At 36.1% G+C, this 17,257-nt stretch overlaps 1 protein-coding gene across 1 annotated transcript in view; it reads right to left on the reverse strand.

Annotated features, from left to right (window-relative positions):
* Nucleotides 1-17,257, reverse strand: part of LOC145992154 (tRNA (uracil-5-)-methyltransferase homolog B-like) — a 30,018-nt gene that overhangs the window by 3,220 nt on the left and 9,541 nt on the right. Inside the window, exons 3-7 of the mRNA XM_083128427.1 lie at nt 16,079-16,277; nt 14,727-14,854; nt 9,509-9,759; nt 2,912-3,140; nt 1,065-1,254 (exon numbers count right to left, since the gene is read on the reverse strand). Of these exons, the coding sequence (XP_082984553.1) occupies nt 1,065-1,254; nt 2,912-3,140; nt 9,509-9,759; nt 14,727-14,854; nt 16,079-16,277 (997 nt within the window). The remainder of the gene's footprint in view (nt 1-1,064; nt 1,255-2,911; nt 3,141-9,508; nt 9,760-14,726; nt 14,855-16,078; nt 16,278-17,257) is intronic.

Below are 17,257 nucleotides of genomic sequence, written 5' to 3' on the forward strand. Positions count from 1 at the left end.
ACGAGAAAAGGCCCATACAATACGGGAATGAAGGTGTTATCATCTATTTTCTGTCTGAGCACAGAAATTTCCAGCTCCATCTTTGCATGAGTTAAGCACACATATGTAATCACACTTCACACACACCTCTGCGATATGCGGAAGCAGGGCTGTTCTTTTCTGACTCATCTTTACAATGTTACTTATTTCGCCATTGTACAATTTCATAAAGACAGACATGTTAAAAAAATGTATGTAATGAGTTTAACGAGGTTTAATATTGAATAGCTTTCCATAAAGCTTGTTTATAACGTAAGTTGTCAAATGTACATAATGTTATGCTGTAAACTTAGGACTTGCGAATTGGGAAATTAATAATTTCAATGTACTAACCTTCATGTAACAAACTAATGGTGGTGTTTTTAAAATTTTAGTTTCTCGATGTGAAAAGATTTGTAAACTTTAAATATTTTACCAAACTTAATTTATGTATATTCAGATTATTTGATTGTAATAACACAAAAGATTATGTCATGAATAACGAAAGGCAGGGATTTGAGGCTGATGAGCAGAGTATAAATATCCTGGCAATTTGAAGGATTTTTTAGTGTAATTTTTACCTACATAGTCTGGGTTTCTAGGCAGGAGTGTTGGGGTTACTCAACATCATGAATTTTCTATTAACAATGAAACCTGCGATTTTACGTGTCTCAATTTACATTTTCCTGGATTATACATTCAATTTGGATGGTCCCAACATAGCAAAATGCTACAAAATATTCCTTGAATTTAAGTTTTCCCACATTTTAAGTTTTTTCAGCTTGATCCCCTGAAAAACGTAAAATCGAGGTTCCACTGTATTAACTCTCTCTGGATTACTAAGCAGAAGTGATGGGGTTTCTCAACACCATGAACTCTCTAGTTATTAACTGTCTGGATATTAGGCAGAAGTGTTGGGATTTCTGAATGAGAGAGGTTTCAGTGTAGCCCACTGGAGTCTTCATGTTCCTGGCTACAGGAACTGAGTGGAAATGCTGCAGGGAACATAACATAACATGAATTTAAGATTTTTTTTAACTCCTCACCTGCTGAACTAGGGATATCCACAACAGCTACAGTGAACTTCCCATTTGCACGCTCCAAGGCAAGCGGCAGAGTTTCTTTGACCCCTCCAAGCAGATAGTAGCAATTGCGCATTTTGTTCCTTTTGGCATTGGCCCTGCAGTCTTGGTAAGCCTCTTGGTTGTGCACAATTCCAATTGCACCCAGGCATTTCTAAATCAAGGAAAATATATGTAATGAAGGACAAAACTATACATTGCATAATCGTATTAAAGTGAAAGTAATAAAAATTGGAAGTTCTTTATGTTCAACTGTAATTTCTAATTAGAAAAAGCAACAAAACCACTAGCACATGCCAGAAAAATAAAAAACATTCTGTTTTGCAAACAGCACATACTGTAAAAATGTGAATTATCATATCTTACAAATACAATTTTTAAAAAAGTACAAGTTTAGTATTGTCCAATCTTTAATACAACGTAAGATACAGACATGGAAATCAGTATCTTAGAATTTTTTAAATAATAGCTTGTTAGGTGGTATTAATATTTATTTCCATATTTTCTCATCTAAATTTTTCCAACTTCTATGACCCTAAATATGAAGAAAAAATTTTCACTTCCTAATGATATGAGAAAATGATTTTCTTCTTATTCAGTGAAGTATTGATATTTCTCATGTGGGGACATTCTCAGCAAAGGATGTTAAATGAGAAACATTGAAGCTGTTCCAGACAAAATTTGCCCCTTTCAAGACTTTAGAGGGTGTCCAAAAAGTCATGCAATCAAGATATTGAACATAAATAACTTTTGTACAAAAAGCGATATATATATATATATATACACACACACACAACTTACACTAGATATTAATTATGTCCATGTGGATATTTTTTAAACATTAAACAAGAAAATCATGCCCAACATGAACATTCAGCACGGAAAAGACACTAAGGTGTAAAAAGTTTTTGTATGAAGTAAAAACAAACATGAATAAAAAATACAGCTGTGGAGTCGCTTGTATTAATTTTCGATGCATATCATTGGTCTCTGTGGGTATTTATAAAATTGAAAAAAGAACAATAATTTTTGACGCATTTTGTGTATAAGGTGTACTGGCAACAATGATCGAGTCAGAGGGCAGTAGCAGGTGTGCCAATCATCTGGCTATGTTATTCAATCACTGCCCAGATGAAATACAAGAATTGAAATTTATTGTGCAAGAACCTAACCTATCTATGTGTATAAAAGATTTCTACTCTTATTTAATCTGAGAATTGATTGAATAATATAGCCACATGTAGGGCATACCTGGTACCACCCTCTAACATGATCAATGTTACCAGTACACCTTACAATTAAAAAATAAACATACGTTTTTACAACTAGGCCATAATTAACCCCATAAATCATCCTGTAATGCATAAAATGTGTAAAAAAAAATATCCTTCTTTTTTACAATTCAAGTCCAGAGAGACCATTGAAACGCATCAAAAATTAATGCAAGAGACTCCACAGCAGACTTTTATTAGTTTGTTTTTACTTCGTACAAAAACTTTTTTACACCTTAGTATCTTCTTTTCGCATGCTGGATGTTCATGTAGAGCATGATTTTCTTTGTTTAATGTTTCAAAAATATCCACATAGACATAGTTAATACCCAGTGTAAGTTTCACGCCTCTTATCATTTTTGTACAAAAGTTACATACATTGAAGATCTCAGTTGTGTGACTTCTTGGACACCCTGCGGCAAAACATTACTGAAAAGGTTCTTAGTTCATATGTATTCTGCACACTGTTAAAGTATAGGAAGGGGTGTGTGTTTAAATACATAACGAACACCCACTTATAATCACAATAACATTCCTTACCCCTGCAAGACTTAGTGTAAGTGCTCCAGTCTTGCAGCCAATATGCAAGACGGTAGTCTGGTCACCAAGATTCAACACATCCCCAATGGTTTTGTACAAGACTTCAGCCCCACTGGTGTTCATGGGAAAATAGGTGAGAGGCGAAATGCGCAGGGATAATCCAAGGACATCCTCCACTAAGAATGGGCTTCCTTGCAAAACCTCTGTGGATGTTTTTCCACCGGTTTTCCTACGGAAATGAAAATAGGATATTTCAAGCACTTCCCACAAGAGTCCAGCCAAGCTTTCTTCCAGCCTAGGACCCACCTTTCTGCCAGTGGAACACTAAGTGACAACTTTGGAATCCCTCCTACCCGAACTGATCAGAGGGAAAACAGGTCAACATAACCGTTGTGCACTGTGAATAAGCGCTGGAAGTTAGCTTGGCAAGGATATAATAGTCACATATCAACATCACTACTTTCTTTAATTGCACACACACTATTTTGCAAGTATTTCTGGCACATATGTGCTTTATAACATATTTTCGCATGCTGGATGTGTAACTTTATTGAGGAGTCTAAACTAACAAGGGGGTGTTGATATGTCTTTAGTTATACCTAGAGTAATGAGATTTGGCAAATTGCTTTGAGGCTTTTATTCAACATATTCTCCGTGGAGACTAACACACATGTGTGAACTTTTGAATACTTTCTGAAAGAATATCTTTGGTTGCTCCTGAAACTACACATTGATGGCCTGTATGGCCTCAGCAATGGAGCCAATGGTGTTTTTGAGAGGAAGAGGTGGTTTTGTTCAAAATATTTATAAATAATTAATAAATAAGTATTTCATTGGAATTATATGAGAGTACATGTGTGTGATTTTAAAAAATTCTTAAGTTAACATATCAGCGGTCGCTTAATCACAGAATCTATTTTTCTACATAATACAGGTGAAAAATTCATATTTAGAAGATGGCTGGTTTCAACCACTGCCACACAGCAGTAATTTACATGTAATTTCTGGAAAACTAGTTGATATTTCAGTTCTGTATTTTTTGTTCATTTATACACATATTCAAATAAAAATATATAACAAACTTAAGTGAGTGAGTAGGAATGTTTCAGTCCATGTGTTCTATCGAACACTGACGGAAGTCACTACGGGACTGTAATGGGTCTTCGATTTATATTTGTTTAGTTGTGGTTTTTGTTTTTAACAATGGGTATTTTTAACCAGCGAAGACTTTCATCGGAGTTTTTATGCTGTCACCGTAAGTTTTTCTACCTTTTCTATCCTCAACCTGAATCCTCAACTTACGATTTAACAACGCAGTACCATGTTTGGCACCTAAATTTTTATTTTATTTTATTTTATTACCTGATGAAGGTAGTAGTACAGACTTCCGAAACGTCGTTCTGAAACATTCCTACTCACTTACGTAAGTTATTTATATATTTTTATTTGAACTGATAGTGAGTAAAACGCACCATTGTAATACGTTTATACACATATGAAGATATCAAGTAGTGGAATAACAAAACAATACATTCATTGTTATTATTTTAACAATTTGAAAATGTAGATTTTTTCCCTAGAACTTATAAATGCGATTATTACTTTTCAACCACCACATTTAGCTGACATATTTTACTTTTACATGTAATAATGAAAACCAAAAAACTTATTAACAATGTGCAACAATTAGGGGTTCAGCAGAAAACTTCCAATTTTCAAAATTATCCAAAACTTAAGCCATTCTAAAATTTTGAGTTTTTTCTTTTTCAAAATTGGTGGATGGACATAAAAATGTCCTCAAAGAATGATCTTTTATCATGTTTCCCTGCAAAATTGGTCAATCCAGAAACTTTTTCCTTGAGCTGGCAAAACTGCTTTTCTTAAACATCATAATTCTCTCTTTCCCCAAGAAGTGTTAAGTCTATTTTCAACACAACTTTGTACAGTTGTACTACTGCTACATACTACATTCATTCACTTTGGTTGATTGTGGTAGCCATAGGGGCATGTGAATTTCTACTTCTCCTTATTTTAACTATCATAGATAGATAGAGATTTTATCTATCTGCGACAATTAGTTCTCGAGCTATTTTGTACACCACAACAAGTTTGAAAAGCAGGCACCTGGAATGTTGGTACTTTGATATTTCTACATTATTAAACACAGGACCATAAAATCAGTACTGGGCATCATGGCTATATGTTCTTCAATGACAAAATAGAAATTATTTGATCGCACTTAGGTACCTATGTGATGACACACAGCTTTAGTGGACAGTTCATCATGGATTGCAGCTGTATAATTTACATTTGCTTACCATGCAACTCATATAATCTGTCTCACAGTTGCGACAAAAACACATTTGTTGGTTAAAATTTGCTGCATGTCAGTATTTAGGTACTGCTTTTGTTTGATTACCACAGCATGCACAGGTAGGCACACAGGAACTGGACCTACAGTTCACACAAGAACCCAAACTACTAAAATATGACCATACTGGACATCAAACCTTGCAGCAACCTTATTGTAAGGCAATTATGTAACCACTGTGAAATCAGGAAGGCACTCAATCATGTCTGTTAAGAACATTTAACATTTATCCTCCGGATGGTCAATCTGGGAACCATGCCTGTATTTCTGATGAGTACGGATAGTCGATCAGCAGAGCACGGCAGCAATTAACACCATTTCATGGACGCTACACATGATATTTCAGTTCTCTCTCTTTTGATCTTTAGTATACATATGAAGTTATGACATGCTCAAATTACAAAACAATATATCCATTGTTACTACTATTAACAAGGGAAGTTTGAAAAAGTCGTTATTTTACTTTCGTTACTCCCATATTATGGGATTTATAAAAGTGGCTATAACATCAAAACTGTTGCATCTTTCTGAAAAAATTAAATTCTACAAGCAAGAATGAGAAAAAAACATATTAAGCAATGTTCGACAATTAAAGATTCGGGGGGGGGGGGGGGGCATGGATGAAAAGGCACAATTGTTGAAATTTTCACGGACCACGTGTTATCACACAGCAGCTGTTAACGTGCCATTTCTTGAGAACTATACACAATATTTCAGTTCTGTCTATTTTGTTCATTAGTATACCTCTAAAGGTATTATATACTAGAATTACAAAACAATATATCCATTGTTACTATTATTAACAAGTGCAATTTGAAAAAGTTCTTAGTTTTCCTTTTGTTACTACAGGATAAATTGAAGATAAAGGGTTATAACTTCTCAAGCACCGCATCTTTTTGAACAATTTAAATTCTAAATGTAAGAATGGGTAAAAAGCAACATTTTAAGTAACATCCGACAATTAAGGGTCCAGGATGGAAGTGGGGGTTCGAAGGTTTGAAATTTTCCATAATTATGCAAAAATTTGCATGCCGTAATCTCTCCCCCCCCCCCTTCTCTCTCTCTGCACGAGCATTACATATCCTCACAGAGTGGTCTTTTGTGGTGCTTCCCTTCAAATTTGGTCCATCCAGCGTCCATATGGCTGATTCTAGAAATGAATTCCGGACATTGTCCTGAAGCTGTGAACAATGCCACTTTATATGTTATATTTTTCTTCCTCCACTTTATATGTTATATTTTTCTTCCTCAAGACGCATCAATCCAAATTCAATAAAACTTTGCATGCATATAGAAATGTACCACCGCTATTACATTTTTTATTCACTTTGGTCTATTGTGGGGGATGGGGGGGAGAGGCACAGGAGCATGCAGAATGCCAAATTAAAAAAAAAAAATATTTTCCTCTTCTTCCTTTAACACTAATTATTGGGAGGCACGATGTATAAATTTTACCTCTGCTATCTGCTAAAAGACCTATCTTAACCTCTTAACTGGGTAATTTCCTCGTCGAAAGCCCAATCTGCCCTGGGAATTTTTGTTGATAAATTGATGAATTTCGTAAACCAATATTTGAGTTAATATTTCTGTGACCATGGCATACCATTTAGGTATTGTTTATTCTTTTATTGGTCCTTCTTGTACTTTTTACAATATGCGAGATTTACAACTTCAATATATCTCGGATTTCCTCAGCAGGGAAAACACGCCGTCGCTTCCGATTTGCCTGAGCCATTATTGCATACGCGATAGAACTGAACGTCGGGCTGTGTTCGTTGCTTCCCGCTAACTCTAACGGTTACAACAGTCTGGAAGTCAGAGCCATCTGGTGAAACAAAGAAGAAAGTAATTGTACGAAGTATCCCGTCATGCCCATTATAAATCAGTAGAGCCAGAACGGAGTATTACGTCATACCCAGTTAAGAGGTTAAAGAAACAAAACCAATTTCATCTGCCTATGGAAATTAGTGTCGACCTAAGATTTATTTTGTACTTCGCGGCCAATTTGAAAATCACAAGCTTGAAAAGGTGCTGGATTTAATGGGAATATTGGCACGCGAGGGTCAGGGAGATAAATAGTAATACTTGAACTGTATTGTAAGGGCCACCTAACAGTTAAATGTGCATCATTGGTGTGATCCAATCCATTAACATCTTAGGACTAACAATGCTTACAATAAAACCTAAAAGCACAGAATGAATACAAAAGAATGGACAGGAATAATACAAAGGTAGAAATATTGCTGATGAATAATCTGGCAATTATAACACCTGATAGAGCTTCATTGTTGCAAACGGGATAGCACCATAAAATGTAAATTGTCCAAAACTAATAATAATAATAAACGTGTTTATATATGTAGAATGAAATGATCTACAACACTGTTTCCATGCATTCTAAACAACGCAAATTTGGCATAAAATAAGAATTGTGGCCTTTTCCATGAAATTCAACATATTTTGCATTTAAAAATATGTACCATATTTATTGGGGTACAAAGTGAACGTTTTCCAATACTCCATACCCATCAAAAAAATATATGGTGCAAGTTATACATGGAACAATTCTGATAACTATATGAAATCATGTGTATAAGGATGTTTCCTACAATTTTTCAACCTTATATTGAAATATTTTGCATCACTCAGCAAGGTCAGGGCATGGTAGTGTGTGCATCCACCATCATGCCGTAACATCGATATTTATCAGAAGAGAAACATTTTTAAGATCACGGAGTAAAGTGACAGACCGAGTGAGTGCCTACTGTCATCCGGAGGCTGAAACACCGGTGATTACTGCATAAAAGACGTTATTAGTAGGGGCATGCATATTTCGTTTTTGACAAAAAAACGAAATTTGAAAAAACACATTGTAGTGTTAATTTTTCATGTTTTTGAAAGGTGTGAGATGCATTTTGTGACCATGTTTTGTCACGAAATAATGCTAAATGAACTGCACAAAGGGAAATTAACTCTTAAACACGAAATTCAGGGTTTATTCACCGACGCGACACCTTCTGAGGTCTGAATTATCCTGAGAGTTATGCAATTCCCGGAAAATTGATTAATTCTGCTGTTAATATTGGAGAAACAAAAATTGACTCCTTTACACAGAAATAAATTTAATACTCTTTATAACTACATAAATGTGCTATTAAAAGTGAAATGTTAATTCTGTGGAATAAGTGTAGTTTTTAAATCAAATTTAGGATTATATTCACAATTTTAAAACCAAAACGTCTTTTTATATACCACTTTTCATCCAATTTTTCACCGCTATAACACCGATATTTCATTTTATTACCGCTTTTGAACCCGAAATTGACTCCGTTTTTGTACCGAAATTTTGCTTTTTTATTTACCAAAAATATGTGCCTCTAGTTATTAGATACTAATCGAAGTGGTGCATTTTTGGAAGAGATTGGGTACCATCAAATGAAAGCTAGTTAAAACATAATCAATATTTGTAATGAAAGAAACATTTTACATTACTGACCAAAGTGGTGTAGTTTGGAAGACACCAAGTGTGTACCTGCCATCACATCGGAATAATGCAGGGGTAGAAACAACTTTTACGAAAATCAAGAGGCCAGCCCGAGGTAGCTTACTTTCTTTCAAATGGTCATTTTACGTATGGCATATGTATTATTGTGATATAATGATACATGTGATACAGAAAACCGACAAACATAAAAAAAATACTGAACTTGTTATTTTCAAAGAAAGCTAATGCAAATTTCCACAAGCGAACTTATATTTTGTTACCCCTGAAATAATGGAAAATAACTTCCTCAAAAATTGTTTGTAATGTATGAAACTGTCATGAACAGACATAGGCCATCTTACCTACAAATTAAGATATAGTTTAAAAGCACAATGAGGGTGTAATTCTAGGTATAAGTATTTGGCAGAAAATCGTGCTATAATAAAAAAATGCAAATTTAGGGGGAAGAATAACAGCGAAAAACAAAACAAAAAAAAATAGCATTCATTGATACACTTCCAGAGTAAACTATGACAAAGACAGTTTGAAGCTTGAAATATTCATGTAAAAAAAACTCCTTACATGCTGGCAAAATCAAACTAACAGCATTTTCATGTAACACCTCACTTACATGTAACGAAAAAATATTTACTGTCATAAGACAGTAAAACTTCACGTTAATGGAGGGTATCAAGCAATACCCAAAAATACCCTTATGTTAAAACAAACAAACAATACTTACTGCCCCTTGAACGTCTGGCAAAATAAGGAGTTAATACTGCAACTGGCTCCCTCGCCAGTCTGAAAGAATTTTTTCATGCTTTCTTTCAACTCCTTCACTTCGGAATCTTTCATTGATCCGGAAGAGAAAATCACGACCACCAACAGAAATCCTTTGGTCGAAATTCTTGTCACCAAGCGGTACCAGCAGCCTGTAAAGGTCTTATTATTATATGGCTCCTTGCCTGAGCTCTCAAGGAACTTCTCAAATACCTGAATAAGGAATAAGTTTGTTTCGTGTTAATACGGCAATGGGTTTGGCAAGAGGTATGCCAACACCAAACTGAAAATAAACAATTGTTCCTACTTCTGGTGCATTTTTCTATTCTCCCTTTCCCAAATATTGCAAGTGAGCTAGCTGCTACCTCACTGCCCATGTGAGAACTAGAACATGCCTATGACGGAGTCATGAGTTCAAGTAACAGATAACAATAGACACTTATGAGTGATGGTTTAAGAAATTTCGAAGCAAATATGTAGTGCAGCAACCCAACTATAGCTTAGAACAGCTAATACAACTTTCAATATTTGTGCGAACTATTTTATCAGTAATTTGAAATAGTTATAAATATTAGGTACGTGCATTACATTGCAACTATATAATAACGATTATCCAAGTTTTGCTTGATAATATTCATAGCTTAGCTCATGGGAACTGGAATATTGAAATAGCTGTTACAAGATCCATTATTGCCACACATATTTGGAGCAGAGCTAAGTAAAATTATGCACTTTGCATATCTACCAGGATACACACCCCTGGATATTAACTGGTATGGCAGATTACTTCCAACATTTACGAATACTACCATTCCATTGATCAATACTGATATATTGGTACCCCCTTGTGGAAAACACTGCATCTTCGGAGCAAAACTCTACATCATCAATTTATCTGATGATTCTTATTCAGCATATTTTACTCATTTTTAATGCAGGAATTTCCTGCTCATCTGATTCTCAATTTTTCAACTGTCCCAACAATGAACAGTAACAATGATATTGGGAGCCCTGGTAAGAATTGACCTGGGCATTTCACATTCAAGACAATGGTTTATAAAGGGCCACAAACTTAATATGTAGGAACAATTACTTTAATGAATCTTGTTCTCAGCCCTTTTAAAGTGCATTTTACAGCCCTTCTGGGTATCAGGACTGGAACAAGGTCTATTTGAAGTACAACGTGATGATATAACACAAAAAGTGAAAAAGATGATTTGCGTTTTAAACTCTGACTGTATTGCCCAGTAAATGTGCACAAATTTACCAATGTCTCATCTTCCCTTTATAACTGTTGTGCAAACAGTATGGAAAGAGATTTACTGTACAAATAGCTGCATCGTAGACAGCTTTCAAAATTCCTAATGCAAAAACAAATGAGAACACGAGATACAACTCTGCTGGCTGAATAAATTTCCAACAAATATATTAATCTTTCGCTCTCTCCGAAAAGAATGATCTAGCGGGTGCTCCGACTCATGACTGCTCCTACATTGAAGCATCTCTGATTTTAAAGTCATGCACGTACACTTCTGATTCTCACTTGAACGAAAGGAAATTCCATGATACATCCGAGTTAGCAACTATTGTTTATTTTCATATTTACATACCTGAATCAAAGCCACAAAAAAGTGTTCGTTACGGTCAAGATATTGGACTTACATTCACTGTGAAATGTTTCTGGCCAACAGCAATGAGAAATCAACAGGAATGAAACTAAAAAGCAAGGTGTGGCTTATCCGCTCAGTGGCAGAGCATTGATTGAGAATGCCCAAAATGACCCACACTCAATTCCTGGTCGAGCGACAAGCTTTATGTAACTTTCTAAGTTGAACAATATTCTCTGTGACGTCTGGTACTGGACTGAAGACAAAGAATTCACTCCTTCATTTTCACCTCAATCAACATACTGATTGAAGCATCAACTCAGACTTGCAACATAACACCAGTGTTGCCTGCATATTTTGTTCACACTGACGATGGATAGTTGATCTTTGAGTGGAATGTCTGCATGTGACCACTGACGTCCATGGATGACATACAGGAGCTATCTCCAGTGTACTGCACAACGCAATAAGGGACATCAGAGTTGTCAAGGTACAATCCCTGCCACATATTCTTGATCTCAGGTGATATTGAAAGCATTGTGCTCCAACCACCTTTATCCCATAAGGTTGCACAGAGGTACTATTGAGAGGATGGTGAGGCCCACAGCCACTTCTGAACAGACATTAACAGGAAAAATCGTAGATGAAATCATCAACACAGAATCTCCAAGCCAGCAGTCAGCTGCCCTATTGGTCACTTTATTTTCCAAATTAAAATCTTTTTGGGATATTACAAGTAGTGACCGCTACACCTTGATGTTACTACCCCTATAAAGTAGGGTGTTTGTCAAGGATGATTTCAAGACGTATATAACAATGGAATAAAAACATCTCACAAGTACACATATGACCTACATGTGAGCTAAGCTATAGTCAATGAAGACAGTAGTGATTCCAAATTAAAAGGGGTTCACAATAAATAAACACGGGGTAAACCTTTCCTTCACATTCAACATCTTAGAAACTCTCGTCCCTGTTTGATCCAATTGTCCATGCTATCTCATATGTATTCATATGAGGAGACAATTTGACATGATTTTCATTTCTATCTCTTGGCAGCAACCGTCCCCGACATTGTAGTGCCGAAGTACCAGAGGCACATCGCTTGCTTATGTTCAGTATTAGCTTAGGTTATTTCATACTTCTTGTCCTGCACCATGTCCGTGCATTATAAGACATCAGGGATTGGGCTCGGGCTATGGGATGCATGCATGCTGATTCTAGTCTTCTGGGAGAAGTATTAACAACTTTTCCCCTGAGATTTCAGCTAGCGTATTCGACCGGTGGTGGCCACTCAGCATTGCGAGGAAATTTAGGACCTACGAACAAGTAGTGTAACCCAGTCACGGAAACCTACAACAGGATGAATGCCCACCTCTGCTGAGCCATGTGGGAGTGAGGCCGGCAGTCGATATGTAGGCCGTGATCCTTAAGGGCTATTGTGCCATGGGTTATTATCAAACTTCATTAAATACTGTGGCTCAGATTCAGATAAAAGATATTTGGTACAGGGAAAATAAATACAGTGAACAAATCCATTGCTTATGCTACTGTTCAAGGCACAGAAGTCTGTGCAAATAAGTGCTACTTGTTTTGAAAAAACATCCAAGTGGGTCATAAACAACTCCACATTTTACCCATTAGTTTTACAAAATTCAATAAGTTAATTTTTAAAATTACCTAAGAAGAAAACATAACTTCCTTCACTTAACTGACACCCATGTGAAATAGCTGTTAGGGTTTTTAAATATTCATCACAAACACAAAACTAGTAAACATGTATGGCATGCAACCTCTTCAATAAAGGCATATGAATATAATCTCCATTAGCTATAGTTTCAAATGATACAGCCAACATAACTATCACATTCCTTCACGATTTACTCTACGAGCATGGAAAAACAAGTCCCACCTGAGCTGACATTACCGATAAGGGTAGAGTTCCTGCCATTACAAAACACTTTGTTTCACATAAGAAACATCATGCAAAAAATAGCAATACCGCAGCTTCAAATTACGTAAATCAAGACTTGTTATAGCATTTGATAAGAGTGACTAAAATATATCACACTCTTCTACAGCAACACAAAATTGTGACATAAAAAACGAGGACTATGTAAACTTTTAAAATTCAACAAATATTATGTAATTTTCCCTGAAATCGTAAAGGGATAGTAAACTGGGAAAAGGCTTCCATGTTACTTCACTGATGAGAATTCATACAACATACAGACGCAACTGACATAAGTACAAAATATATCGCTTCCGGTTCCTTGTATATTCGAGGGCAAAGCAAATAATTTACCCAAGTGCATATGCCACTGTTCAAAACTGATACGCACCCTCGCTAGCAATAATTTCATATAATTAATAAGAACAGTCGTTCCGTGCCATGGCTATGTGGTCTAAGGCATCAGGCTTTGGGCTCGTGCTGCTTCAAGTCTCCTGAGGGAAGAGTAACAACTTTTCTCCTGAGATTTCGGCCTCACCATCATGAGGAAATTGGGGAGCTACGAATGAGTAGCGTAACACAGTCATGGAAAACCTACAACGACTGGGGGTTCATTGTGCTGACCACACGTCACACTGTAACTGGTTGTATTATCGCCCACCTTTGCTGAGGCATGTGGCAGTGAGGCCGACAGTTGGTGGGTAGGCCTTGACAATCAAGGGCTATTGCACCATGGGTTACTGTTATAGCACAGTTCCTATATGCAGAACCTAAATTCCAATATTGCCCCTCACAAGAAATCCTATCATCCTCCACTAACTTCTTAACTGGCAGGTGTTTACACGAGCATTAATACTGAGCATGTACGAATATATATTTCAAGGGTTCAATAGAGTTAATCAGTGTTGTTCTAGTTTGTCTACAAACTCAAAGAAACACTCAGGTTACAGCTTTTCCTTGTATTTGGTTAGGCAATATCTTGTTTTTTCACTTAGATTTAACATGATGCTGAGGATGAATGATGATTGGACGAAAGAATAAACACATATGACATGACATGAACCTGGAAACTATAGCGGCAACATAGTTTGATTTGATTTTTGTTATTCGGCACCGCTTTTCTGTCACTTTCAGCTAATCACGACAATGAGGTTGATATGATGAAATTGATGAAGGGACACTCGCAAAGAACACCCTTGACAAAGCCAGGACTGGACACCTGAAGTTGTAGTATGCTGTACTAACCAATCTGCTGGTGACATCTTGAGTATTCAGTCACTTGGCCACAAAGGTGGCATCAGATGACAACTGAGAAATTATCTTGATCGTTTCTTTGCAATGACTGCAACTATGGTCAACAGTCTTATGGAAGGTGGAATTTAAGAGACCGTAATAAAAACATAAAACACACATAACTCCCACCCCTCTTGAGCTCTTGATGCATTGACCTGTAGAATAGGGAAAATTACATTAAACTCCACAGAGTATGGAGTGGAGGCCTTCCGTGTACTCAAATGTAAGAATTAGTCAGCAATTCCCAAATATATGGGAACAATGGGTTGTAAATCACAACACAAGAACCATAATGACTTCCTGTAAACAATGTGTCCGACTCATGTTACCTTTGCGACATTCTTCATCTTATCTGGGATGTGAACCAAGTGATCCATAGGCCCAACTACTCGCTTCCCATCTTCTGTTACTGATAAGAGAATACCAACCATAGGCTTCTTTGTTTCTGCTGAAAGACCTGTGGAAACAAACATATTGAAAGTGGTGGGAACATAAATTATGACAATGATGAAAATGTCGCCTAATTTTTCTCTTCAAGACTAGCCGTTTTAAATGTTAGATTTGTATCAAATTTTATCTTGATTTTTCAGATAAAGCTTTTAAGCTAGAGATGGACTGATATAAAATTTACCAATAGCCAATATTCTCCCAATCTGATATCAAATTCCAAATGGCCCTTGAAGAACCTGAATGGTTCATTGACCTCCTTAATGATGCCACATGACTGCAATGCAAAAGCAGCAGTAAATTTAGACATTTACTTTAAAAAAAATAAGAGAATGGAGATCATATGATTACACTAGACTCTCGCTAATCCGGCCCTCAATAGTCTGGCCCACATCCGGCCTGTAGTCACTCAAGCAGAAATGACGCGGACAACAATGAATTATCGTGTTCAACAATGTTGTTAGTTAAAAATGTTAAACAATGCTATACATAGCTACTGTATTTGAAATTGTGACTTTCTTACAGTAAAGTTCAGTACATACTATGGCTTCTAAAAGGAAACACGTAAAGTACAGCCTGTATAGTCCCTATGTGTTTAAACTACATAGTAGTACGTAATTTCCGACCCTCTCAATAATCGGCACTTCCGCGAATCCGGCACCCATATGTGCAAGGAATGGCTGGATTAGCGAGAGCCTACTGTATATCCATAAAAATTATAACAAAATGGCAGAATACTGCACTAAGTTATAAGATATTTATAGATAGATCAGTACAATTATCGGTAATTTTACTGGTAAGGAAATACACTTATATGCCTATATTAGGCAATAGCAATAGAGACTGATTAATCTGTTCTATCCCTATTTTAAAACCATTTTCATTCTTGTTTGAAACAGCCAGCATAAACTGTATCATTATTACAAGTCCTTACTTACCACACTATATATAAACATATCCTACACTGTGTTTCCAACAATAACAATCACAATTACCATTATCAGTTTACTACTGTTGCAGGGGTGGAAACTAGGCAAGTGGTCAAAATTACAAAAAACACCGTATCATCCAAAAGTAAAAGTAGGATTTAATTTGTTAAAAATTATTTTCTCACCTCCACCTTCCCCACAGCCAGGCATCAGACATTTTTTTAGCGACGATAAGCCAATGTTTTCATTCTTACACAAAATTATGTAAGACAATAAAAGAATAAAAAAAAAACACTAGCACTTACCTATTGCAAAGTCACACCGGTTTCGATAGGCTTGAGTGAGGGAGCACTTCCTAATTGCACTGAAGTTATACAGGTTAGCATCATTTTTCCGCGGCCTCCTGTTCCTCTTAGCAATCTCCTCCAATTCTGGGTTCAAACGGAACACCTGGTTAACCAACGCGTCCACATCTGCTTTCACCTTTTCTTCCTTTTGTTTTAGCTGAAATACATGGGGAAACTTTAATACACGGTAGTTGAGTTCATGGTGACAAGGTGTTAGGTGGTCACTTGTGATCTCTCCAACAAAGTTCTCGTGTTGGGAGTCCTAGCCTGAAAATGGGCATTTTATGTGTTGCCTCATCACTTTCATCTACTCGCCAGCCATTCACACCATTGGAATTACCCAAAAGTGGCAGAAATGTGATGCAAAATGCAAATAAACATATATCACAGTTATGAAAGTTCTACTGTGTTTTATGTCAATAAATTACAAATTTAAAAAAGTAAAACATTATAACTCTTTAAAATTTCTATTGAAATTGGAAACAACATTTAAAATAGAAGGTGCAGTTGACGTGGTTTGGGTACATGAAGAGAACAGGTCCACAAAGACAACCAAATTGCACATGGAGGGGAAGAGGAGGCAAATATAATATTTGATTTGGTTTATTTTACTTCGCTTCTCTGTCACTTTTGGTTAATCGTGGGGTAGTGATATAAGGTGAAGAACACCCATATCAGCACCAAAAATGAGACCATGAACATTTTAATTCATGTTAATATGTAAAGAAAAAAAACCGCTAACTCTATAACCAAAAATATTACCTGTTTTTTGAATGTTTAGGAGGTTTGCATGGTACAATACAATGCATTGTAAATATGGGAAAGAAGTGGAGAGTATGAGAAGATGGCAAGACTGGAAGAGAAAAATGGTGGAAGGACTGAAGGAAGTGAAGAGGCATGACTATATATGCCAGACTATCTAAAGACTGGAAACATGATGATGGATAAATGATAAAAAATTAAACACTTGCACAATTGAGATCCACCTCTTATTTCTATTTTCTTACACCGAACTGATATCACCGTGCTTTGTAAACAATAACCAAACCAGATTCAAATTACACCCACCCTCATTTATGTGCACATAAAAATATGCAATGTTATTTTCAGATGTCAAATGGTGGGAAGTGCTTTGCT

The sequence above is a fragment of the Lepisma saccharinum genome, chromosome 9 (assembly GCF_977018435.1).
Source record: "Lepisma saccharinum chromosome 9, izLepSacc3.1, whole genome shotgun sequence".
In the NCBI taxonomy this organism is placed as follows: Eukaryota; Metazoa; Arthropoda; class Insecta; order Zygentoma; family Lepismatidae; genus Lepisma; species Lepisma saccharinum.